Source organism: Hippocampus guttulatus, chromosome 8, assembly GCF_054856545.1.
Source record: "Hippocampus guttulatus isolate MCC_2025c chromosome 8, RoL_Hgut_1.0, whole genome shotgun sequence".
Classification (NCBI taxonomy): Eukaryota; Metazoa; Chordata; class Actinopteri; order Syngnathiformes; family Syngnathidae; genus Hippocampus; species Hippocampus guttulatus.
The window spans coordinates 23,512,998-23,539,773 of record NC_141268.1 but is presented as its reverse complement, the minus strand read 5'-3'; the positions used below and the strand labels follow the sequence as shown (position 1 = coordinate 23,539,773).

Sequence of the window (26,776 nt, the reverse complement as noted above, 5' to 3'; positions counted from 1 at the left end):
CTATGTTCAAAAGGCAGGCGGTTACAGCAGAACAAACAAACAAACAAAAAAAAACATTACAAAACCTCTTTATTGCTCTTTACAGCATCTCCCACGCATATCCTTCATTCAAATAAACTGTTACTGTTATTTACACGTGCTCTATATACATTGGAAAAGCCAGAGAGAGGACTCGGTCAGCTTATTTGACATTCTCAGAATGCTTGACAGTTGAGCGGAACAGTCCATTCTCAATAAAGGGCTTCGAGACAATGATGACATGTTTTAGTCTGTGGGGAGACCGTCTACGGTAGTTACCCCAAGCTACCCCCCCCCCCCCCCCCCAGTAAGACCTGAGCCACAACGTGCACAGATCACAAGAATATAGAGCAGAGGTCCAATTGAAATTTCTTCAAGATTATTATTGTCATTAAATAAGTCATCTCCCACTTCACAAAGACATATGACGGACGTACACATCGTCGGTTTGCCCTCAAATGAGTACTGAGGGTCAGAACGACTCGCAAATGTGTTTTTCGAAAATAATCAGCAAAACTCAGTCACAAAGGTTTGCGCTCTGTACACTCTGCACTCGAAATCCCCTATAATAGACCAGTGATCAGATGAGCAACTTCTGGATTGTCTTTGTGTTTTCAAAACAAACCTGTGCACGGTGAGATGTCTCACGCTGACGGTCATACGCACGGGCGCACTTGAATGATATGAGGAAACAGAAACATCAGCGGAGTCTCGGTCGGCAGGAGAAGAAGAAGTGAGGTCGCCATCGCGTGCGCTGGTTCAAAGTAGAGGTCACTAAAAGAAAAGGCTCAGTTTGGAGCTTCTTGGCCTTAAGACTACATAGCTGCATAGTTTAGGATCATTCGTCCGGTCATTTGTTTTCCGTCTCTCGCTGAGGTGTCATGTCTCATCCCGCGTGTTTCCAGTGTATTCTGCAGAGAGAGCTTCTGGGAGTCTACACCACTCCTTCCACGTAACTGGTGTCCAGGTGAACGATGAGCATTCTCAGGAAGGACATCTCTTTACGCGTGTTCTCAAAAATAATGCGAGGGTCGTCCGATTGGCACCGGAGGCAGTTGGGGGCCATCACCATGGCCAGGTTGTTCACATCCATCTTGGTGATAGCTACGTTCGATGGCTGAGCAAACACCTGCGGATGGAAGGAGGGAATTCAACGACTGTCCAAAATGTACCAATCTTTGACATTTTAAAAGGCTCTCTCTCTCTCTCTATCCACACACACACACACACACACACAGAGTGGGATTTGTGGTGCCACCGAAGCCCCCCCATTTAGTGCCGAATGAAACAACCAGGTCCATTTCATTTTATCGTTGAATTCCTGAAAATGCGTCTGCGGGCAGGCAGTTTTGCACTTCCATTTCATGCCAGTGGGGCTAATTTGCATAATAGCCACGCAGACAGAGTTTGCCTTCCCGTGAATGCGCAGCTAAGCTCCTAGGCTCGAGTGGCTTCAGGTACAGGCGAGACAATCATAAATATGACACCGGAGAGTGCCGTACGCACAAGGCGTCGACTCTTGCTTACCTGCAGAAAGTGGATGAAGTAGAAGAGCACCAGCCTGTTGAGCTCAGGCAAAGATTGAACCGCGGCGATGGCTGCGACGGGGTCGTCGCAGTTGCTGACGCACTGCTTGTAGAAGTTGACGGGGATGAGCGGCTCCTCCAGCTCCCGATACCACAGCTTCATTAGAGAGGCTGACGGAGACACATTCCGCATAAGCGACACGGGCCGCAAACCCAAAAGCGTCAACGGCATCCTTCCTCACCGGGAACATTTGGGTCCGACAGGTTCTCCGGGATCCTCCACTGGTCTACCTGCAGCTTCAATGCGTTGACTTCATCGATGTCTCCGGGCACACTGGAGGAGGAAACAAAACTCATCAATTACATCAGGTGACCACAAGAGGGACCCCTACGTCCATCTCTCATGATTCTTGCCCGTCTTTGAATACGGTGCTTTGGAAGAAAAACAGCAGAATAAATGTAAACGTTTGGCAAAGAACACACCGACACTGCATCCAGAGTGATTGTGTGATGTATTAATCTCAGCAACCGTTTGCAAATGTGAACAAACACACACGCATTCGGGTAGATCCCACTCGGTTGAAAGGTCCAGCTAAACACACATTCAACAGTGCTGTTCTCATGAGTGCAACAAATACTCTGATGGGAGGGGAGAGAGAAGACCACGCACGCACGCACGCACAGCGCATACACAAAAACACAAGATCCCCTTGAAATTTCCTGGACTCTTCCCACTGCTCAAGTTGAGGCACGCCACTGGCCGATTTTTCTCGACTTACCGAAAGATGCCCTCCGTTTGAGCGCCGCCCAAAGCAAGAACATATTGGGACAGTTGAACTTGCACCCAGGGTAATTTCCTGTCTGGGAAAAGCTCGCTTTGCCGCTCCATGACTTCCTCCAGGGAGCTACCAAACAGGGAGGGAGTGATGATGGCCCGTCTGCTGTGGTCCACCTCTTCCAAGGTGGGCTTGCGTAGCCCCTGGCAGGCCACAAAAAAAAAAAAAGGCAGATTCATGACCTATGTCAGGAACCATTAAAGCAAGAAGGGCTCAGTCTACACCTGCAGCAGGTCTGTTTGGCCACCTGTGACTGAGTCAACGCACCTGTAATCAAATCGCTCCCTCTGATTGAATCCAGTGTGGCTAAACTTTGACAGCCCTGATGCGTAACATACATTTCCTAGTGCCAAATGCTACTTCAGTATCCCGCACACTGAACAAAGTAGAATCGAATGAAAAGCAGAACTGTTCAAATAGTTACAAAAAAGGTTTTCTGATGGCGGCGTCTCCCCGAAACAAACTCGACAACATTTCCAATGGGGAAAAAATGGATTGCAAAGATGATGACATCGGAGGCCAACCAGATCTCGTGCAGCCGTTTTACCTTTTTCCCTCCCGTGATGGCCACCTTTTGCAGCTTCCGATGGCAGAACTTGGCGTAGGTGCTGACAGGCAGGCCTGTTATTTATCAGAATTAAAAAAAAAAAAAATCAAACACTGAAGCGCAATGCAACACACCCACATCCACCAGAAACTCTCTATTAACCTCACATATTTGTTAAAAAAAAAACTTGTTCCCACATGTAAGACCCCCCCCCCCCCCCCCCCACAAATGTCAAAGTTGTTAACAGGCCGGGGAGTGGTAACTGGTGGCATGTTGACAATGCGATTCTAGCATATGGGGATTAGAGGAGAACTGGCTGAACCATCGGGTTGAGAGAAGATTTACCGCTGCTGAACAAAAGCTTTTCGAAGCAGGCTCCGCCTCCAAACTCAAAGTTCAGGTGATTCAACGCGTAAAGGCCCACGCGATGAATGGGAAACGCGCACGTGCCTCACAGCTACTGCGAGGCCAAACCGTTGTGTTTTTTGAGGATCCAATACAAACTTTCACAGCATCTGCCCTCGGGAGAAAAAGGAGCCGAATTCTCTACGCTTGTCGTCGAAAAGAAAGACGGAAAACTTGACTCGGTTGAATCAGGAAATTGCCATCGAAAGAGAAGCTATAATATTATATCCCCGTCCCGGACTCCGCAACGTGCAGGCTGAACCCGATGGACAAGTTTACTGGCGCGATGTTCAGGAGTGGCCAACCCTTTCGAGTACCAGTCAAGACGTGGGCAGCACCATTCTGGACCAACTGGATATGCTTCATGGAGGATTGGCCGACACCAAAATCAAATGCATGATCTGGCCGAAATAATCCGTACAATTTCATCATTTGAAGTCAGTCCCTACACCCGTCCATTATCGGAGCCGCTCGAGCCTCACGAGGGCGGCGGGCGTGCTGGAGCCTGTCCCGACTGTCCCCCCCGGGCAGTAGGCGGGGCTAAACCCGATCTCAGGGCATTCAAACGGCCATTCACGCTCACAATCATACCGGGGGACAATTTCCAGCAATCACTTCACCTACCGCGCAGGTTTCTTTCGTCAAATTGCTGCAGGTTTACAGCCAACAGGCGGCACCCCCGACAGCGGGGCAAATCTGACTCATCCGTTTGACTGTAATTAGCTTGGGGGAGTAGAATCGGTCATCCAGAAACTCAAAGCTTGCAAGGACCCGCGTTGCCGCGGTAGAGGGGTCGAAACCCGCCGCTGTTCTATAATTAGGATCGACGGCGTGAAAAGTGCAACCAGGCAACCCGAGCGCACTGCACCTGTTGACATATGGCCCGGACTAAAATGATCTCAAGTACAGAGTGTTTGCGAAGAGCGTCACAAGGTGACGCTGGTTTCGTCTGGCAGTTGTTTACAAGACTGTGTGAGACTGCCAAGTGAAAACAACATGTGCACCCCCCCCCCCCCCCCGCCCTGCCCCCTACTACATTCCCGGCCGATTTCGCAACCCCCCCACAACTCCTCTGTTAATAGAGCTCATTATACCATTTGTATCATGCATTTCTATCTGGTTAGTGGCCCACTCATTGAAGGGAACCTCTGAATAAGTGTCCTCAAGTATCTTCCCTAACTTGGCAGCGAGCATAAAGCGGTGCTTGTGAGTCATTCTGGTTTCATGCTGCTGTGATGTCTGCGGTCCTACGGCGACATCATCGCCACAGCTGGCCGTGTGGGTTCCTCCAATGGGGGGCCACGTGCCGACGAGGTGGCCGAGACCACCGAGATATGATTCACTGAACGGGGCATCGAGAGCAAAGGATGCGTGCTTCCCAAGTTTTGTTTTTTTTCTTTTCTCTCCAAATGAACCTCCCGTGAAAGTCATTGATCAAGTCCGCAGATACGGGACCTCGCCGCGGCCTCGTCTGACAAAGCGCATCCGGCACAATTTTCCATTCCGCTCAAAGAGATCACACTCTCGAGAGGAAGAATTAGGTTGGAGGTTCGGTTCCCGATAGCTTGAGTTCATTCCAAAACATTTGACCGTAGCAGGAAAACAATTGCCAGCGAACGGGAAGAGGGCTGCTTGTCAGAAAAGAAGATTACCTTCTTCCTCGTCCGTGTTCTGCTTTCGCTTTTTCCTGGATTTTGAATTCTTCTTTAATTTCAGCTCCTGCTGCTCCAGTATGAACCGAGTCACTGTCAAGAAACAGAAGATGGTTTGAGAAACGGGAAGGGCATCGCGTTACGTCAAGCTGACCGTCAGACTTTGGAGGCACTTTGGGAAGGCAGAAAAAAGGCGACCCACCCTGCTGCTCGCTCCGAGACTCACATTTCTTGTCGCTGGCGGGCTCCGTGTGTCTCTGGATGTAGCCCTCCAGGTAACAGCGGAACTTGGGCGACGGGGCGAAGAAGGCCAAGCTGACGGCCATCAGTTCCCAGCCCGCCGCCAAGCTGCGGGGGCTGGCGTTTCCCGTGGTCTGCCTCACCAGCTGCACGTACAACTCGTCCCGCAGGCCTTGCGTGTCCCAGCACTTGGTGACGACGAGTAGGGCGCAGTGACGGCGGTCCAGACGCGAGGGCCGGTCTCCCATGTAGGCCTGCACCAGCTTGAACATCTCGCAAGCCTCCTTGCGGACGGCGCGGTCGCCGGTGACCAGCATGGGCTTTTTGATGGACCCTCGGTTCCAAGAAAGCATGTTGGCGATGGAGACGCGGCGGCGGAACAGGCCTTGCGTGTGCATGTTGAGGTGCTTGCTGGCCCAGTCCTCGATGCCGACGTCCGCGGGCGGCGGCGGCCGCCGCAGGGTGGCGTACGACGGCCGGTAGGGCGATTCGGCGCCGCGCGCTCCGTCGGCTCCCTCTCCGCTCTCGCGGCCGGCGGGTCGGCGGGGGCCGAGGGACGCGCCGCGCCCGTCCGTCGCGTCCTTCTTTCCGCTGTCCAGCTGAGACCGCAGCTCGAGGGTGCTCGCCTGAAGGGGAAACACGAGATGGAGCGACATGAGTTACAGACGGAAGGTAAAAACCAACGATAGCGGGTCGGGTTGGACATCGAGAACCGGCAATCGAGTGGAACCGGGACTAATGCGCCAGTTCTCCCGGAATCGTTCGGACGTTTGCTCGGGCAAAAACGCAAGCAAAGAAGAGCCTATAGGAAACGCGCACCCCCCCCCCCCCCAAAAAAAAAAAAACAAGCCACGGCTGAGGTGCCCGTTCCCTACTGGCCGTTCCTTTTCCCAGTTGGCTGCGCCGCTCGCGTGCCGCACCGGCCAGCGCCTCTGGACGCAACGCCAGTTGGCAGGCGGTGGGAAAATAAGGCAAGTCTCAATCGTATCGCTGGCGAGCGCGCGTGAGCGATTTGCCAACAGGTCCGAGGTCCGAGTAACATTCCAGGACAGAGTTAGTCGGGCCCGGCCGGCGCTCTTTGGAACAATCCGGCTCCGCGCGAGCGTTTCTTTTCGACAGTATCCCTGCCGAGCCTGGACCATATGGAGCGCCGCGTCCCTGCTTCCTGAAGAAGGGAGGCCGTGTCCCGAATCGCCGCTTTGGCCCGGGCAGCAGATGCCCAAGCGCAGAGCTGGCGCACGCCTCGCGAGCACCTACAGAGCAGGACAGATGGCGGCTCACGCCGGGATCATCGCCAGAGGGCCGGCGTGCTCACCGCCGCCGACCGTTGATGAAACGTGGCCGAGCTCAACCGAACTGAAAAAGGGATCGATCGGATCCTGGGCGCACGGCCTTCACTCAGCGCTCTGTCACTAATGAGACAAGTCGACCAGAGCGCCGTCAAACACTCTGAAAGGTTTGTTTGTTTGTTTTGCTTTGTGGCGGCGCTCACCTGGGAGGGCGGTCCCGGAGTCTCGGGCGAAGACAGGCTGGCCTGGCTGGGAACGCTCATCTCCAAGGTATCGACTTTTTCATACGTCCTCTTCTGCCTCGCCGGGATCTCGAGGGGAGCGTCGGCCGCCCCGGCGAGGTCCTCTCGGGACGAGCGGCCGCCGGCCGGCGGCCCCCCGCCTCCGCGCCATCTCCGCGGTTCTACGGGGGAGCGCGCTTGCGACGCGACCGGCGCCTGGCCTATTTCCCGATCCGGCCCCGCTCGCACCTCCCTCACGGTGTTGGAGCGACCGACGACTTCCCTCATTTCGGCCATCAGCCTCTCATTGAGGGCGCACAGCTCTCCGCTGCTGCCGACCGAGCCCGGCCTGGCCGCCGCGCCCCCGGCGGCTCCCGTCCTCCTCCTGCTCTTTCGTCTCAAACCGGGAGAGGGCCCGGTGGAGTAGCCCGAGTCTTGATAGTTCGCCGTCGCCTGCGGCGTCGAGGAGGCGAAGTCCTGCGAAGCCCGGCTGCTCTGCCTACTGTGCCGCGCCTCCATAGCGCGCTGGACCGTGGCCTCCAGGACTCGCCAACTCTGCTTCTTATCCGGCGTACTCGGGCCCGGGGCCCCCGCTTCGCCGGCCCGCAACAGGCTTCGAACTTGGGGCAAAGAGTGAGCCTGCGGCCGGGCCGGCGGGTTTGGGGCGAGGCCCTGCCGGGACGTCGGCGAGGGGGCCCGCGTGGCTACGGGGGAGCCGGAGAGGAGCTGCTTGGGGTCGACATTGATCATGTGCTTGATGCACTCCAGGCCGGCCGGGCTGTAGTCGGAGGCGGAAGGAGCCCTCCTGTGCCGGGAGCCCGGAAGAGAAGCGCCGGGATGCTGGAGGAGTCTCGCTCTCTGGAGACTCTGGGAGGGATTCGGGCGAGACGAGCGTTGCCCGTTGAAAAGGTGCGCTCCCTCCACCTCCATGTCCATCGGGGGCTCGTCGTATACGGGGCAGTCCGTCACCGGCTCGTCGTAGATCGGGGCGCCGCAGGCGTACTGCGGGGAGAGCGGGCGCGGCGTGCTCGTCTGCGAGCGCCGAAGGAGCGGGCTGGCTTGACGACTATCCGAGGCGGCGACGCAAAAGCTCCCGTCGCTGGCTTTTCTCTGGTGATGGGCCTGGCGCGGGTCACAGGGGGCGGTCTTATATCCTTGGGTGGAGCTTAAACATCCTCCCTGGGCCTTCGTGGCGGATGGCTGTTGGGTGAACGTGGTGTTGCCTTTGTCGAGTGCGCCGGGCCGGAGGAGCGGCGGCTGCTGCTGCTGCGACGCCGGGCTTGGCTGGTTCCGACTCATGCTGTTCACCTTGACCAACATTGCTGCCTTAGAACCGGGCGTGGGCTGCCATCTTTGAGAGGCGTTCCTGAGGGAAAGACGGGCGCAAAAATCAATGAAAACGACCAAAGAAAGCTGTTCATTCTCGTGAGCAACATCGCCTCGCTCCGACGACGTCGGCAATCGACAACGAGCCAAGTTGGAATATTACTTCAAACGCAGAAACAGTGGGAAACAATTTTGGATGGGAGGTTCATGTTTGTCAAGTACTGCTATTTTCAGAGAAAAGACCAAACTAACATTTGAAAAGTAAACAAAAGCAACCAAAAAACGGGTGGCCGTGAGAGACGTCGGAATTGTCGGAGCGCTCCGGTGAAAAGACCTTGGCTCAGGGCCAAAGCTTAATTCTGGCTGGGCCAACTCCAAGCAATCCGCCATCAATCCGCTCGCTAGATTGCTCTGTCGCATCACAAGCTGACCCTGAAGTGAGGATTTATCGTTCAACGCACTTGCTCCTTCTCAAAGCATCTCCTCAATTCAGTCGAAAGGGCTCCCGAAATCAAGGTGACAAGGCGGCATGCGTACTGGAAGCATGCTAACGGTCAGGAGAGGAACGCACACGTACTTACCTTAATGCGCCGTACTCGACGCTGACCTGATTAATGAGAGCAAAAGGTGTTCACCTCCTGTGGTGTTTATCCCAAGGTCAATAATTACAGTTACAGAATCGCGGCAAGCTCAAGACTCAAAGTCTTCTCCTTTTCCAAGAGCACTGAGAAAGAATCTTTGGTCGTAACGGCAGGAAGAGGCCTCAAAGGGAGGAGGGAATAAGCCCAAGTGCCCCCCCCCCCCGCTCCGTCCCACAACTCTGGAACAATGCTGAAACAATTCCCCCGAGGTCCAAAGTCCAACGGCAAACTTCCGTCAAGCCCTCCAAGCTAAAAGGAACCTCCTCCCAGGCCCGTGAGTCAGTCACACCACTTCTGCGGCTTGATTGGCTCCGTCCGGGCTTCCGACGGTCGGGCAAAGTCTCACCGTTGAAATGATGTCGACCGACAGCTGGGTCCACGCCACCTGGCACCTCACCAAGAAAGTTTACTGTCAAACGCACAACAGGACGCGACACGGACGCGCGTGAAAACACCAAGATCAAAGGGAATTTGCCCCAAATCGCCACCGTTTGTTTGTTCCACGTACGTGCGACACTGTATGCTAACGAAGTGGCTCGGGGGCCGTGACATTGACAAGCCACTGTTTGCCCTCTTTCAAGCGCGCCGGGTTTTAGCAGCGCGGTCACGTCGGGCGCCCGGACAAACATGACACAATTGTTCCCGCCTCCGCAGTTAACACGCAGCTGACGACTTTGCATCAGTTTGCCGGAGCGAGTCGAGTCGTTCAAGAAGCATCGAGGCCGCGCTTCCGAACAACACCGCAGACCTCGCGCGCGCGACCGCGGCAGGCAAATCCCGCGTTCTTCGGCTGCAACCAAATCAGGCTCCAAACGAATCAACTTTGGGGCTGAATGGAGCTCCCGTCTGTATTCTTGGCGAGGCAAACGCGTGGGTGAGGGAGAAGCCGGGAGACAAGAGAGGACGGCGGGGGCGCGCGTGAATGAGAAGGGGGGGTGGGGATTAGTCGTGGGAGAGCGCGGCCAGGGAACGAGCGAGAAGGCGGGCGTTCCGCGGAGCTCTTTCAAAGTGGGCGCCGTGCCTTTGTGGGGAGTTGCGCACAATGCGTGGCCGCGCCATCGTCACGGAGACGCCGAGGACGACAAGGTGGGGGAGGAGAGGGCTGAAGGTGAAGCTCGATCTTCAGAGTTGCTCACAGATGCTCTTCTTCCAACATAGATGGCCGTTTGTGGTCGTGGCGAGCGGCGCCGCAATTCATCATGGCAGCTCAAGAAAACGACGGCACCATTTGGTCTTCCAGCACAAGGAAAGAAGAAAGAAGCGATCAATCGCACCGGCGCTATGGGCGCACCGGCGGTGTCCATTGAGCACCTTCATTCGGAACCTTACGCAAGCACGTGGGATGAAAGGAAGCCAGAGGCCCTCTGGAAAACCTGCGTGGAAACGTGGCAGGCATCACAGGCGGCAAAGCAACTTCACGGTCAGCAAACTTCACCGCGGCCCCGTTTAGCCACGTCGATGCGGCGCGCCCATCGGGTGGTCTCACCGACCGACCAAACACTCCGGTCTTGCAAGTACCTGCCTACTTTGCGGTCGATACGCCACCGCGCCGTCGTCAGGCGCGATCCCGACCGCCGCCAGCTCAAATTCAAGCGAGCCAACACAATGAAGAGACACGGGTAACAACCAATCGCGGTCGAGCTTCGGTGAACAGGGGAGCCGTGATCGGTCGCTACCTGAGCAAAAGGGTAACGCCGTTTCCCGTCGACAGCAAGTGGCAAAATGGCCGCCCGCAGAGACGGCTACAAATGGGCGGGGCTTGCCCCTTAGCTCGTCTTCCACAAATGCAATCTGAACCAGACGCCGCCCTTAGACGAGTGGACGCGCATGGAACTCATTCATGTCAAGACAATTTTTGGATTGACTTCCTCCTGAAGATACGCTGCCGTGCAGTCCCCTAAAAGCGAGCCACAACGGGGGGGGGGGGGGTTCTGATGAAGATGTCAAAAGGGACCAAAGCTCTCGCAGGACACAAAAGCATTCGGTTCAAGTGAACTTTGTCACGAGAGCGAGAGAGAGCGGAAAAAGGAAAGCTAACTTGTTATTCCAGACACCCGCACAACATCATGGGTGGAAAAAGCAGAAAACGAGCCAACCACACCAAAAGCTGACAGATACAACTGGCATTTCCAGTGGACACAAAAGTGCAGCGCTGATAACCTTGCGGTGGCCAAAAGCACCTCAGAGGCCCTCCGTATACTCTACTGACCAAACGTGACTCATTCAGGACTTCTCAAACCCGTAAGAACACCCGCTTGTTTCCTAAATGAGCCAACCGATGATTACTTCTTCATGACTCATTGCAAGCGCATGAGGAGTAGCTAGTTTTGTTTTGGCTTTTTACGCCCCCCCCCCCCGGAACTTCCTTGTTAAAAACACCTCCGACCTCAAGAGTGCGGTGCAAGAATTCCAGAAGAAAGGCCAGTCAATTATCACGGAGTCGTGTCGCAGGTCCCCGCCAAGTACATTTTCAGGCATTTGCGCAGATAACGGCCGGATGGATGGATGGCCGCATCAGCGCGCACGGGACAACCGTGTGAAGCCACAAACCACGGTGGCAATGACTTGACGGCTCATTCCCAATGACTCGCCAAGCCGGGGGCGCCCGCTGAGCACGGCGGAGGACCGTATGGCGAAATACGCTCGTGAGCGAAACATGCTCAACGCGCTTAGGAGGCGACAGAAAAAGGCTTCCGGGAAAGCTCGAGTCAACCGGGGCAGAGCGCCACCCGGCGGGTGGCTTTAACTCTCCCCACAAACTGCAAAGTCGACACGACGATAGTTTCATTCCCGAGCCGTGACTAAGCGATCGCTCCACGCGACCCGAAAAGATGGGGCCGCGGAGACGGAGAGTCTGAAAGAGGCAAAGTCGCCCCGGCGCAGGGTTACTTGTTCGGAATGTAGCGACATTCTCTCTTGCCTCTCGTGTAACTGCGCACACGCGCATACTTTCGAGGCCAAACGGTCTTTGACGGCCCGCAGCCGGGATTTGTTTTCGGAAAAAAAAAAGGAAAAAAATCTAATGGCGGTGGAGCAGAGGCAGCTCGGGGTGCCGCTCGGCACGCAGAAGGAGCCGAAGCTAGTCGCGGTGGCCGTTCGCCAGACGCGGCATGCGCGGAATCTAAAGGGCGGAGATGGGCGGTTTCCACGAGGCCACAACACCAAGCAGTCGACGGGGGATCTGGTCTTCGGGGCCAAGCGAGGATAGATGGACCACCTCCAGGAGAACTGAGCATTCTCCGCACTTGGTAGCCATTTGTTCAAAGAACCGAATTTGGCAGTCGAAAAGAAAGCGCGGGACATGTGCGACTGCTGGATAAGTGAGGGGAAATGGAAAGACAGTTTGAGGCTGACCCAGCTGGTCAAATGTCAAAATAGCGCTTTGGGAAACACTCGAAAGATAAGATAAGAAAAGAAAACCTTTATTAGTCTCCGCAATGGAGAAATTCCCAATTCACAGCAGCAAAGTTATGAAAGGAAGAAGTAGAACAACAAAATATAGGAGCTGCTGGAAAGGCAGCCACTCTCGCGGCGCCATTTTGAAGTCAAAATGACAAAAATAACACAACACAACACATAGGACACAGACGGTCGTGCAATCTTCACCACTTTTCTGCATACATTTTGTTGTCTGAAGCAGTTCTAGATGAAAGAGGAGAGGATCAAAGTGTCCTTTCACCAGTGGATCGGAGACGTCGTGCTGAAAATGTGCACGCGTCTGCTACAAGCTAAGTTTTGAAAGCAAACACGAAGCTGTAACGTCCATTGACAAAAAGAGATTCGTTCGCTTCTCCTGTCCCACGTAATCCGCTTCAAACTCCAAGCCGCGACTCCCAGTTCCAAATCCGCATCGGCGCTCCGCGCCAACGCTCCTTTCTTCTCATCGTCGGCTCCTCAAGCCTTACATCCATCCGGCCGCAGACCGTTCAACAGCACCGATCTCTCCGCTGAACAAAGCGGGGCTGTGAAAAATGCTGCCCATAACAGGCGCGAGACACAAGCGCCCCGGGACTGTCCAGCGACGACAGTCAAATGGCGCCGACATTCCTCCCAGTCAAAAACAGTGCCGGTATACCCACGCTGCCGAGAAGGCGCAACCACCGAGCACAGAGTCTCCTCCTTGATGAATGTCGTGGCCAAAAAAGGCTGAAAAAAGTCCACATCAGGTCCCCGCGACGTAACAACAAACACAAAGTGACAAAACAAACACAAAAACGAAAGCAATGGTGACGTAGCGCGCCACGTTGTAGCGTGGCCATCCGCCAATGATGAAGCGCAACTCCCCACTCGGCTTCGAGTGGAGACGACGACCGCAGCGTTATCGGGGGCTCGCTCACCTGTGCGCTTCCCCGCGCTCATCGCCGCATCCGTCCGCCTGCGATCCGACATCCGCCGGCGGCTCCGCCAGCGACTCTGCCGCCGCTTGCGCGCTCTCCGGATTGTCTCCGTCTCGCTCGGGCGCAAGAGCGCCCGGGCCCTGGCTCCCCACGCTGCCGGGCGGGTGCCCCTCCGCGCCCGCTCCCGCCCGCTCGGCCTCACTGCGGCGCTTCATGGCCTGGAGCTGGGAGAGGGGCACGATATCCGCCCCCTGCGGCCGATGCCAGACGGTGCGGCGCCCCGTCGAGTTGTAGTAGTAGAAGCGGCCGCTCTGCGGGTCAAAGAGCTCCCACCACTGGTTGCCATCCGCCTGGCGAACGGGAGCGCCCAGAGGAGGATTCCAGCCGCATTCGCCGGTGGCCAAGTTGACATACATGCGCTCGCGGGAGCGTGGCTCCAGGATCTCCACCCAATCGCAGCTGGTTCAAAACAAACACCAAAGAAGAAAAACAACACATAAAGATGTTGTTCGTTGCGGAATGTTCTTGTTGACTTACAGCAGGCGTTATTCTCAGCCGTCGGCAGAACATCTTTGCGCTTTCATGTGGACAGAAATTCCATTAAAAAAAAAAAAACCAACTCTGATAGCCCTTTTCGCTCGTGCGAGTGCTCATTGCAGGCCAGTGGCCAGGTTAGCACCGGTTCCTGGAGGTGTGCCGGAGCCTATCCCAGCCGTCGTCGGGCAGTAGGCGGGGGACACCCTGCGCCGCTTGCCAGCCAATCGCAGGGCACACAAAGACCGACAACCATCCGCGCTCGCACTCACACCTTGGGACAATTTGGAGTGTTCAATCGGCCATGTTTTTGGAACGCGGGAGGAAAGCGGAATACCCGGAGAAAACCCACGCGGGCCCGGGGAGAACATGCAAACTCCACACGGGGAGGCCGCAGCTGGAATTGAACCCGGTACCTCTGCACTGCGATGTCGACGCGCTAACCACTGGACCACCGGGCCGCCCCCGCATGATTATTATGAATATTAATAGCGCAGGCGCTCTCGGGTAAACGTCGATATCAGAGCAGTGACGTGGCTCCGACTTGGCGCTTTGCCAGTGAAAACCCAAACTTGCTCTTTATCCAAACTCGTTCGGCACCAACTAAGCACAGCGATGGCCCTGGATGGGGTTTTTTTGGGGGGTGGCAAAGGGCTATTGGTGTGGATCCAGAATTGTTGTCCCCCCCCCCCCCCCCAAAACCAAGACTGGGGGCCGGAGTTGTTTTCAACTGCGTGTGTAGGACGGATGCAGTATAAAAAGAAAAAGTGCGCGCGCGCATGATCGAAATGACGTCGTTTGATTTGGAAGGCACACGGACGGCAACTGCGCGGTGATGGCGCTCGTGTGTCGGTCCCAAATAAGGTGGCAGGTGGACACGCGGCCAGCGAGCCACCAGGCACGGAGTCAGCAGGGCACAAAGACCAACACGGGCAGCCCAGTGCCACCGACGCAAAAAGCAGCGCGCTCGGCTACCGTCACAGAGGAACGGCAGCCAACTCAGCAGAATAGATGGACACAACAAAAAAAAGGAGACAGTGGCCAGGCCCAAAGGTTCGCACACTGAAAAGAGGGAAGGGGGCCAACCCGGTTTCTAGAAGAGTACAAAGGGCGCAGATAAGCCGCACACAAAAGTCCGACCGTCGACTGCGCTTGAAAACACGAAAAGGCAGTTATGGCCCATCAAGTCAATGAGAGAGCCCGACAGAACACAATGCCTTCAACTACGTGCCGCGTATCCAGTTTGTATCTGCTCGCGTGGCTACCTCGCGGCTCGTCTTGTTCTACTTGCGTGCGCTCAAACGCGCGGATGGCGCGAGAGGGCCGAAAAGGACTCAGCCGGCTAGCGTGGAAGGTGTACGACAGACGTCTGAAGGGACGAAGGTCCGACCTCGTCGCGGCGGACCTCGAGGGAACGCCGGGTGAAAACGGGAGCGTGGAATCAACTACAAATGGGCATGAAGAAAAAAGGATTTTCTAGGACATGTAACAAACGGTAGCGTTCCCACTTGCGCTCTGAAAATATTCAGTCCGCAAATGAAAAGCGGCCCTTCCCCGGTTCAGGAACGCGCGGCGCCCCGAAGGACTTGACGATCATCTTTGCTCGCCTCAAAATCTGCCATCAATTGGCCACCGCCGCGGACGCTTGTCGAAATCGTCGGCTTTGCCTATTCGTCGTCTGGTTCGGGAGACTCCCTTTCCAAAGTGAGCGGCCATTCCGGGGCCTTCGCAGACGGCGAGAGTTGCTTCCGTTCGCCGGACGATTTTTCAGACGATGCCCGCCCAAGTACAGCAACGCTACCGAGTGGCTCAGGTGGACTTGCAAAGCAACGCGCAACGTACATTTTGGCCATAAGAAAGGTCGCGCCGGCAGTTTGCTTCCCACGATTCGTTGTAGCGAACACACACACACACGCACACATCAAGTATTGTGTAAAAGATTGGAGTGGATGTAGGGTAACTAATCTTTGTAGAATGGATTATCCTATTGATTATTCCGTCCATTACGGGAGCAATTGCCCTCCCTCGCTCCGCAGGACAAATGTTTTGTTTTTTTTAAACTCCCGTGTGGAAATTTTCCTCTCCGAGCTACCCCAGCTCCGCTTTGTCGTAATTACATGGAACTTGTTTTTGTCCTTTGTTTTTCGTTCAAAGTAACCTCAAAGCTCGGACATCTTTTTCTCTCTCCGTAGTCCTCATTGGCAGCCGTGGCACTTTGTCAATATGACCGAGGCAAAATGCGGTCTTCCGAAGAACGAAGGCTGGAACGTTCTCCTCCCAAGTTCACGACTTTGCAGTCCTGCTGAAGCAACTCCCGAAAGACATTTCGGGTGGCGACTACCGTCGGGAGGATGTAGGAGTGTCCCTCCCTCCCTCCCTCGCGCGCACGACGCGCCCATGTGTGTCTACGGTCTCTCCGCTGGGAGGCCATCTGGCCCGATCCCGCGCAGCAAGAGCGGGGCCCTGACCTTATGCGCGTCAGTGTGCACCGGGTTTTTTTTCCCAACTGCTCTTTAACGCTGGAATTTGGGAAAACCTTGTGTCCTCGCATTTCCACACTGAAGAGAAATTTTTAAAAAAGAGAGAGAAAATGCAGGAAATCGGATATGCTCCGATCCAAACAAGGAGTTTTCGAAATGCGAGAGGAAGAAGTCGAGAGAATCTGCCGATGCGACTGCAATGGAAAGTGACGGATCAGATGTAGCCGCTCCGAGAAACGCAGCCGTCGGACGACGAATAAGCACATTTCAGAAGCGCATCTGCTCTGACGATGGCTCGTTTGCGCCGCCTGTGCTGTCAGAAGCAAAAAGGTGCACTGAGGGGGGAACGGCCAGCCTGGGCCTACGACGTGCTTTGGAACATTTGGAACCTTTTTCCGCTCCCGGGAAAGGTTGCGCGCAGCGCTTTGATGCAGCCGCGGCTGTTGGGAGAGCGTTCCGGGAAGCGAGCTGGCTGCTATTCGCTTGACCGCTCCTTACTGAAGTGCAATTTGGGCATTTGCAGTATCCGCGCTATGTTTCGTTATTGAACCGCAAAGTCCCTTGAACTCGAGTCGGCGCAATCGCGTCACAATAGCCGGCCGCGCCCGGAACCGCTTCAATTCGGAAGCCGGCGTTCCTCCGTACAAATGACGCGGCCTGCGTTCCGCCCTGACGGCTTGGACCAAAGACTGAACGCGTCACGCGCCAAACGCAAGTCCAACCTTTCTGCCCCTTTTAACTCATTCACTCCCAAAGACGTTTTTAAACGTCTTTTCAGACTTGGTCCAGAATTGGCTGGTTTTGAATGAGTTAATGTTCCTATGAAAAAAAAAACTGTGCCGCCGCGTTATTTATTCAAAACGACTCTTTGCATTTTAAAAATACGTCGTCATGCACTCCAACGGCCACAATGCCACTTTTCTTTTTTTTTTTTTTTTTTTTTTTGGGACGGCTTTCATGAGTTCAATCGTTCTTGTTTGAACAGTCCCAAAGCTGGACTTGATGTGCGACGCTTGCGACAGGAAGCACCGTCAATAATGAGGCATTGAATAGCAGAGGGCCAGCAGTCCATCGCACCCCCGCACACATACCGCCGCCTCCAAAAGGAATCCAACCAAACTTTACGTCATGGTCCCGCGCGTGGTAAAAAAAAAAAAAAGAAGCCATGTTTGTTCCCACGTCAGCCAAAGAGGCATCTCCAAATCGCCGGCTGCGATGACAGCGAGGAAGCGGCATAGAATTCAACATCCCCGCCAGGAAGCCAGCCGGCCGGGCCGGGCCGGGGGGGTCAACGGCCGAGGCCGCGGCGAAGCGTTTCCCTCGCGCACGCCGTTGTGCTTGCGTAAGGGACTGTTCCCTCTCCAAAATCAAAACGCATTTCGAACCTGCCGGGCCTTTGTTTACACGACCCGAGAAGCAGGAAGACGGTCCGCTTGGGCTCCAGAAATTCCTGAACCATCAGCTGCGGGGGGTGCTCCGCAGCAAGACAACTCCACTCGTTGGATTGTGGAAAAACAACTGCGGTGGAGTGCGACAGCATTTGCTGCCATACCATCAATGCGGACTTGCTCAAATGAAGCGTTCTTGTATGGGGGGAAGGGGGGGGGGGGGGAACACCGCGCAAAACTCATTAGTATTATTCATTCATGCATTTCTACCTGATGAGAGGCTTTCGTAAGTCATTTGTGAGTGAAAAGGCAGAAAAGCGCTGCAAGCAAAAGCCCACCGAAGCGCCTCGGCCAGCCTTAGCCTGAAAATGTTCATAAATGGTTTGGAATGCAGTCCGCGCCAGCTCAGCCAATCTCCGACTGAAATGTTTTTCCTTTGATCGAAAACGAAACGGATCGAGCGCACTTGTTGGAGCAAAAGACCCAGCCGGCATTTGCTCAACGGCCGTCTCCAATTACGATTGTTTGGATGGAAAATAAGAACGCAAACAAAGCAAAAATGACCGGAGTGCACGATTAGTGGTCCGTAGTGATCCTGGGGCCAGAAGGTAGCCAGCTAGCTCTTTGAACGGCGAGAAAGTCGGCCTTCGTCGGGACTTGTGGAGTACAAAGGGGTCAAGGAGAAGCTTGCGCGCACCGCGCTCACCGACTCGGTAGCGACTAAAAATACGTCTCCGCAAACCTGCCCGGGGGCCCCGCGGGCATCGACGGAAAAACCCAAACGCGCGGAGACGCTCGCAGAAGCGCCCGTTCCCGACCGCCTTGCTCTTTCCAAATAAAAGAAATAAAAAGCTTTCCTCCGCAAATGATAGCGGGCTCCCAAAATAACCCCAAATGCGAGCACGTCCCCCCCGGCGGAGGGGAAACGGCAGCGTGCGGCTCATGGAATCTGCCCCATTGTTCCACATCCGTGCCAAAATGGAACCGCCACGTTTCCCGGCAACCCGCACTGGACAATACATTCGCTGGAAACGAGCTAACGTGAAGCCTCGCGTCACTGTCCGACATCGCGAGTTGCACATTTCAATCCCAAATGATGAACAGAAAAATTTCTCTCTCTATATGTGCGTCTGTGTCGGCCACTCAGACTTGAGGCTAAAATGCTGCGGTACACAAGCGAGCCAAGGAGAGCCCCGCGAGTTGGAGATGAGCAGCGCTTTTGTCACGTTTGTTGATGAGCGAGTAAAAGTGCCGCTTCGGTTTTATTTTGGTTGCTTGCTGCTTCTCTTTCCCCCAGTTGTGTTTTCAATCCCATTTTGTTCCACCGCCACAGAGTTTTAAACGGTCAATCATTTCAACCGCCGTGCGTGCCAGGATCGCAAGACCGACCGAAATAGCTCGAAAAACCGCGGCAAACAAAAAGGACATCGCAGATGATTGGAAATCAAACATGGCGGCACGGGACCCGGTGTCGTTTGCGTCAACGGATACGAAATGCTTTTGTTCACGCCCCTTTCCCCCCCCCCCCCCCCCCCACATGACAATAACCAGCCCAACGCGGCTTTCGATGACTAAAATATGACGTATGCGAATTTTCTTTGACGAGACTGCGGACGAAATTGCTAGCGCGTGATCCGTCACGTGGTCCAAACGCATCACAACTGTCGAACGCAAACGCACAAAACCGCAGCGGCGCGACACAACGCGGCGCTAACGGTCAACGCGGCCACATGCTAGCCGGAAAGAGTCGGACGAATGTCAAGCGGCATCTGAAGGCTCACCGCGCCGAGATTCGTTCGCGGGGGAAATCGCAACCAGTCCTGTTAACAGATGACGCCGTGACTGTATACGTTTGCTCGCGTTGATTCCACGTTACACTTGGGCTCAATTTCAGCGCCAGCTTGAAGTTTCCCACACGACTCCTGGCGCAAAGGGGCCCACCTTAAGGCTTACGCTATTTTGGTTGGGCTAACGTCAATTCATGAGCTAAATAACTTGAAAAAGAAAGGCGCTCTCTTTCCAGAGCAAGTTCATCTTTTCCCTTGAGTAAAAGTTATTTGCCATCCTTGTCCAAAGTCCACGGAATGCGAACGCTCGGCAGCTCGCTTATCTAAATCATGGACGATGGCAACTGCGCGCCTGGCGGCAGGTCCGGCCGGGAGCTCTGTGGGAAAGATCATCGCAAGTCATTTAGTGAATGTTTTTTTTTTGTTTCCCACGCGCCTGCCATTTTAACCCAATAGCCGCGAGCAATGGCGTGCGCGCCTTTTGCAATTTTAAAACGTGTTCACTCGATCGCCAGTCCCACGTGCATTCGAACGATCAATGGCTGAAAGAGAAGAACGCGCATGTCCCGCGTGACCCCTTTTCCGCCCGAAAAAACTTGGTGCTTAAGAGCCGTATCGGCCGATATGGCCTTTTAGTTCGAGTTATCCGGACTGAGTCGACAGAATATTTAAGATTGAACTTCCTCCTCTATTTTGGACCTAAAGTACGCAAAGTTTCAGTTTGTACTTTTTTTTTTCTTCTTGGAACAATGTGCACGGTTCTCGTTTGTGTGCAAAAGGTTGCGCAAGCCCTGCTCTGCATTCAGGCATCCAGAACGGTCAAAAAGAGCGAGAGGGGAGGGTGCGCATGGTTCAGATGACAGAAAGAAAGCGGTGCACCTGTTCAACTCAAATTCTTTGTCTCTCCTGTTCCACGCCTCCCATTCCTGCTGTATCGCCAGGCTCAAAGGTCAGCGCGGCGCAGAACGCAGCGCAATTGCGTGCCATCGATGATTACAAGGCGACCCGGGAGTCCACTTCTAAACGACGACATCATTCTTCCCCAACCGGTCTTAAACTTGTTGCTCATTGCCAAGAAATGTGAGCTCGCGCCTGAAGGGTTCACGTGTAAGATTGAGGGGTTCACCAAATATACAAACTCTGCCTTTCAACTTGTTTCCTGTCAAACGCAAAATCTTAATTGACCCTTTTTTAAACTAACCTTGCGGCAGATGTTAAATGTCATTTTTCGTATAAATATCTATATTTTTTTTGGGGGGGGGGGGGGGTCATGTCGCGGGCCACTGAAAATGGATGACAGGCCGCCAATGGCCCTCGGGCCGTAGTTTGGACAAAACAGTCTGAGCGTTCCGGAAGCGGGGGCGCGTTCAGAACTGGAGCACGCGTCGGCGCCCCCACACCAGCCAAACAGCTGACTTGGGACGTGGAGCGGCGTCAAGCGTGGCGCGGGTCCCGAGAGTATTTTGCCGTCTGCGAGTCAGCCGCGTCCAGCCGTGCCACTTTTCCATTCTTTTCAAGCTACGGGAGCCGCGTGCCGGCAACGGGGCACAAATACACGATGACCGCAGCCAAACTAATCAATGATGAAATCAATCATGTGGCCAAAATGGGGGTTTTCCCGCCGGAACGGAAGCGGTTTTAGGCGGAGTTTTCAATTGACCCGATTGCACGCGGCGCTCGCCTAAATGTGTAAAGACGAGCAACAAATCCGGAAGGCGTTTAAAATCTCGATTCGTATTTTAGCACGGGCATCGGCTCTTTGTTCCGATCGCGTGGGCACAAAAGCGATTTGATTGCGCACACGTTTTTTGCCACCGCTTGCGTTCAAATTTTGCTGAAAAGAGCAAAAGAAAACGTCGGCCGCAAACGACTGCGACAGTGAGACGAGCCGACCATCGGCCATCTTTCCGGCACCGGGCGGCAGCCGTCGCCGTCAATTGCGGCTCGGCGCGCTGCCGCTGGTTTAAGAGTCGGCTGGCGCGGCAAAACGTCTCGGGCGGGACACGAAACGGAGAGATGACGGCGAATGAGAGAGGGAAGTGCCAAGGAATTGTGGAATCCCCCCCCCCCCCCCCCTTCTCGCCCAAGCGCAGACAGGTAAGACGGGTAGGGCGGAACTCCGGCACCTGAACACTTTTCAGTCTGACTGAGAGTTGCCGGAAAGCGGTCCAAATAATTCCACATCCCCGTGACCGCATCCCTCAGCGCGAGCGACTATTAACCGAAGACCTTTTCGATGCCGAGTGCGATCACTTGATGATTGGCGGGTGCGAGTCAACCCGCAGGCCCAAAACGGTAAGAACCGGACGGTCTGGTTTGGGGTAAACTTCAATCGGCTCGGCCTTGGCAAACGTGAACACGCGGTCCGCTCTAAAATGATTCAGCGCCTGGAAAAGAAAAGCGTCCGTGGGTTCTCGGCGCTTCTCCGGAGAACGTGAACAAATCGCGGCGCGGCAACTTTTTAGATGTTCTGATGAACGAGCGGGATCATCCCGTTTTTGTCATGTTTGCCATCTGCCGGCGCCGGCTTCCACGCAAGTCGCTCGCTCGGCCGCGTGCCACTTTCGCCGCCGCTTCGGCTTCCGTTTTCCCTTCCCAAACGACCGATTTTCGCAATTTACAATCGCTTACTTTTTCGCGTTCAACGCACGGAAATAAAAAGTGCGACGCCTATCGCGTTTCCTCCCGCTCTTCCGTTCGTAATGAATCTCCAAAAGCCTTTTTATTGTGTAAACACGCGACCCAAAGGGAGTCGGCGGACTTTCCGGTTCAAAACGATCCCGCGTAAACAAGCGCGGGTATGAAGCTTCTCTTCTTACCCGAGCACCGCCGCAGGTTGAGTCTGCGCTTTGGTTCGGATTCAAAACGGTTCCCGAGTTGAACGAATGTCCCGCGATGGCTCGCGGTCGTAAGCATGACAAAGCCCCCAAATCTTCGGACCGAAGCCCGCCGTGCCACGGAACGATGCCGACCGTCGTCGGATCCGCGGGCCAACTTCGGTCGGCGCGGACGCCGGACGCCGCGTTGCCTCGACGTGGCCGCGGCGAGCCCATCGGAGGCGCAAAGGGGAGGGGCAATCCAACCGGTTGGGAGTGAAGCACTCGAACAGCCGCCCTCAGCCAAAAGGAGCCGGCCGGGCTTTCCCTTCACCGCTGGGACGGGATTCCGCAGGGTCACGCATCCAAAGGCCCCTTTTTCTTCATGATTTGCATTCATTCGCTCCCTCGCCGCCAAATTGATCCGGGTGCTAAACAAATCGGTTCCCATTGGAGCGCCTACCTCGACACCAGTTCTTGGAGAACACTCCGCATCCCCTTTGTAATGTTTCGAGTTCTAGCGTAGTACACACACGCGCGCACGCACGAGCGCTACGATAAATTCAAAATTCTTACGCTGGTCTATGTGCTCTACATCTCCATGTTTGTCTCGCTCGGTGTCATTCCTCAACTCGTCCCCTTTTTCTTTGCTCAAGGAAAACGTGTGCAGGTTTCAACTGGGACAGAGCGAACTTGTGCAGTCGAGGCTGTGGCGTGTGTTTACAACACACGCGGAGGGGGCCTTTCTGTTCGGTGCGCCAGCTGTCAGAGCAAGAACAATGGGGTCGCTTGTCCAAACAGGGGAAGATAAAAGTGGACCCGTTAGGACGCGGCGGTTCTGAATCTCATCTCGTCGCATTAGCCCCCGGCAACATCGCGAGCGAGACCGACAAACTTTGGCCACTGCGCATCTGCGGCGCGCGCTCGCGCGACAAGCTTTCCGCGCGCGTCCGCCTCCATCGGCGGTCTGCGACTTCTTTTCGAGCTGGGCGGCCCCACCGTGCCCCCGCCCCCGAAACCTCCCCGCCGACGTGACAAACGAGGCCGCGTCTAATCCCAGAGTAGAGTTACAGGGTGAGCGGGGGGTCAGCGGGTGACCGCACAGCCGCGCGGCAAAGAAACGTACCGATTGTCCTCGAGCGGAAGTAAAGGCGCAAGCTGCCGAGATTAGGAAGGCGGGGACGGCCCGCTGCCGCGGCGAAGGCTCGGACCGGGGGTCCGTCGCCCCCTTTCCGGTGCGCCGGTTTCACAAGGGAACCCGGTTCCAGAACGCCGGCCGGGGAATTCACCGTCATCCGTCGCTCACTCTCGAAGCGAGGCGGCAAGAAACCCCGCGGCATACTCTCATGTCCTGATTTGAAGTTAACGAGACGCGGCCACCCGCCGACAGACCGCCAAAATACAACATATGCACCGAAGGGCCGCACCATATGTCGGGAAAATATCGTTCCGCCCCGATAATGGCTGGTGCTCTTCAAAAACGATTGGAATGAGTTCAAGAAAATCTCCATTCATGCAAACGTCCGTCCCATCTTGTGAGTTGCTCGCGCCCACCGGGGTTGATGGCGTGAAGAAAAAGAAAAAAGAAATATCCCAAAGCTGCACGGAGCCGTGGAGAGAAGGGACGCTCTTGCGCTTCAACAAAGTGGAATTAGTGTTGACTAGCTGCACCTTTTTTAAATAACGAGTGCAACTCCGCCTTTTAAGGAGAGACGACTGAACACTTGTGACTTCATTTTAAAAGGAACAACAAGAAAAAAAACCACCAAGATTGAAGACAATTTTTTTAAAAGACTTTACCACGGCGGGAATTTTTGACCAGCTTCATCCGTTAGGATTAAAAATGCATTTCTGAATATATTTGTGTATGTATAGACGTGATTTAAAGGAGGAGTCGAGTCAAAAAATGTCTTTACAATAACATGTCAGGTCCACCCTCACTCGTCTAAACCGAGTATTCTCATGAATCTTGCGTTTGAGGAATATGAACTAAGGAGAAAAATCCACCAGTTTTTTTTTCCATCTAAGGAGGCGGACATTTTGCCTTGTACCGCCACCTGCAGTTGACTGAAAATGACATCGCGGTGCCTAAGCGCTCAAATAACGACTGCGCCGGTGCACCCGTTTTTGTCACGGGACGTTCACAAACTGGCTCATTGGCTTGACGTTCGTCATGTTTTGTAAAGTCAAATTTTATATCTTGAAAAACAACAGAATTTGTTTTTTGTTCTTCCCGTTAAAGAATGAAATATGTATTACCGCAAACAAAACAACAGAACAAAAAGTAGCAAAAAATTGGTACAGTTGAGTAGCGGCATCGATTCCGAGGAACTGAAAATCACAACCCAAACGGTTCAGAAGTGAAAGGCTCCCGAGTTCAATCGCAGCTCTTTGCTTCAGACAGACATCCAATAATGATGATGTCCTTTCCAAAATGATTGACTCGAGGATTTATTTTTTTTTCACCAGTTTGTATTTGAACAAAATATCTGGCAAAAAAATTATGAACGATAGCTCCAGTAAATTGAACGGGGTTCGTCACTTTTTGACTGTGCCCTCATATTATTGCCCCCCCAAAAATTTGACTCGACTTCCCCTTTAAGCGCTGTAGCGTTGGTAGCAGTGGTTACAAAATTGACACGTGCCAAAACAAAATGGGACATTTCGCGTTCTGCGGACACACAATACTGAAAAGCTCTGCCGACAAAAACAGCACGGACGATTTTACGATCGGATGCTTTTAGCGAGCATTTTGTGCAGGCGCAGACTTAAGTCATCACGCAGAATCAAGTCCCGACCAGGTCTGTGTCGACCAACAATTTCTGCCATTCGATTTAGCATACAAAGGGCACACTGTTGAACCAGACCTTAATCCTTTCATTCGGAAAGCTTCAGAACCTGGTCGCAAGTTGTACACGGACAGATCAACGTGTGCGGGCAAATCACCTTAACCTCATTACGCCGTCAATATGGCCGGCTTTGGACATATGAAACGCGTTGGCCCGCTAATCTACATTGATGGGATCAGCACTACACCAAAGTAGAAAAGACAACAGACTGGTGTTGTCATGCGAGCTTGAGAATCACTTCCTCTCAACTGGGTCCATTTGGTCAAAACACTTGAAGGATGGACATCCTGCTCGTGTGTTGTGTGTATGTGCAGGATTCATAAGGGGGGGGGGGGATAAGCGTTGTTTGCCGTGTCAAACATTATTTTTAGTATCTTGCACGGGTATAAAGAGTGGACAGCCCTGCTCTGAATTGTCCCGAGGTGAGGACAAGAGCGATAGAAAATGGACGGGCAGCACAAAGACATCATAAAATGTGAAAGAGAACATCTCTATCATCGCATCTTATCACTACGGTCGCTTTAGCTTTCAACATAATGTGCGAACTCAAGCACAGGAAAGTCATAATGACCCGAGATTGAAAGCGGGCGCGAAGCATGCGGAGGAACTTCAAACCTGGAGGTCGAGCCAATCCCGGTTACGATGCCCCCACTTGGACGTGTGATTTGGAGTGGCAAATGGCTCGGGAACATTTGCTTTCCGTTTTTTGGTCGGCGCTTTTAAACCACACCAAAGAGTTACGTGGCCAAACGGCGCAGAGGCCACTAAAAGTCTTTCGAAGTTCTGAGGTTGCGGGAAAAGCAAGCTTCTCCGCTTTCCAACGCTAATAATAGAAGGAAAAGTGCATGCGGTGCTACACGTTCAAAGCAAAAAAAGCAACGTCACAATTAAAGAGGTCATAGACAAACGGAAAAAAACAACCCGTGTTTGTGGTTCAATTAGTCGAGCGACACATCGTGAAAATAGCGGCGAAGCATAGCGACTTGCAAAGTATCCATTGTGCTCCGCTACGGGCGGCGAGCAAGGTTTCTCCAGCTCGCGTTCGGTCGCTTCTTGACATCCAACGAAATTTAACATCGATATATACACAAAACTTCAACTTACTTGGTCCCGGCCATTGTGTTCACATTGTAAAAAGCGTGGCAAACGCAGGTCAAAAGGAGGTCTGTGCCAGAGTCGTGGTGGTGAACGTCACTCCACCGAGCGGAACGGGACCGTCCTCCTCCACTGGAGAATCCGAAAAACGAGTCTCCGCCCCAGCACGTGAGGCGAGAGGTGGGGACGGGGGTGGCGATGGCACCGGGGCTTGATTCCAACTCTCCGAACAACCGACGCACCCCCGCCACGGAGCACCTCCGAGACCGTTTTGCTCGTTTGCTCAAAGAAAACAGTTAACCGGATGTTTTCGCATGACCCCCGACTCCCACTGTCATTTCTGTTCTAAACCACCCAAAAGGGGCTACACCGAGATATCAAGATCATTTGCAGCGTCGGGAAGTGAACTACAGTAGAATACCAAATACAGTACTGTACCTTCTTTCTGGACTCGAGTAGTTTTTCCTCTCGTCTTGTTACATTAGAAGTCAGAGACGTTTGGAGATCGATTCCCCGAGCTGGCAAAAGTAGTCACAGCTTGTACTTGAGTGGAAGTACACGTTGAGGAAAAAACGACTCAAATTAAAACGCGACAGGCTCTGAAACAAGTTTTGTTGTGACTTTCGGCTTGGTGCCTTCAGGCGTATCACTCACTCACTTAGTTTGGCGTTTTCCCCCGTTTCTACTGAAGCAACCCACCCATTTGTGTTGTTTTTATTCTGGGCCTGTGACCGGGTCATGGATTTGCGTCCATCACCAGCATGTACCACAACAGTGCAGTATTGCAAT

General features: G+C 54.0%; 1 protein-coding gene across 3 annotated transcripts; it reads right to left on the bottom strand.

The window, feature by feature from the left end:
* Positions 1–317: 317 nt before the first annotated feature.
* On the bottom strand, positions 318–26,233 carry arhgap46a (Rho GTPase activating protein 46a). Of its 3 annotated transcripts, none has more exons than XM_086118129.1 (10): positions 25,997–26,233; positions 13,039–13,497; positions 6,717–8,100; positions 5,187–5,850; positions 4,985–5,077; positions 2,928–3,001; positions 2,324–2,523; positions 1,787–1,878; positions 1,546–1,715; positions 318–1,147 (listed from the first exon to the last, which is right to left on the bottom strand). In XM_086118129.1, exons 1-10 carry the CDS (start codon positions 26,008–26,010, stop codon positions 953–955), a joined length of 3,345 nt encoding a protein of 1,114 aa, XP_085974255.1. In that variant the 5' UTR covers positions 26,011–26,233; the 3' UTR covers positions 318–952. The 3 variants fall into 3 exon arrangements, with proteins under 3 accessions (XP_085974255.1, XP_085974253.1, XP_085974254.1); XM_086118127.1 differs by lacking the exon at positions 25,997–26,233 and adding an exon at positions 25,508–25,933; XM_086118128.1 differs by lacking the exon at positions 25,997–26,233 and adding an exon at positions 25,508–25,933 and having other exon boundaries at positions 5,211–5,850.
* Positions 26,234–26,776: the final 543 nt, after the last annotated feature.

What these genes read in the sequence shown, in the direction of transcription:
- arhgap46a (XM_086118127.1), bottom strand. Translation starts at nt 25,584, where the DNA reads ATGTTCCCGAGCCATTTGCCACTCCAAATCACACGTCCAAGTGGGGGC. An exon ending in CCATCACGGGAGGGAAAAAG is followed by an intron (nt 2,524 to 2,927) that starts GTAAAACGGCTG and finishes GTGGCCTGCCAG; the next exon opens with GGGCTACGCAAGCCCACCTT. An exon ending in GTCGGACCCAAATGTTCCCG is followed by an intron (nt 1,716 to 1,786) that starts GTGAGGAAGGAT and finishes TGTCTCCGTCAG; the next exon opens with CCTCTCTAATGAAGCTGTGG.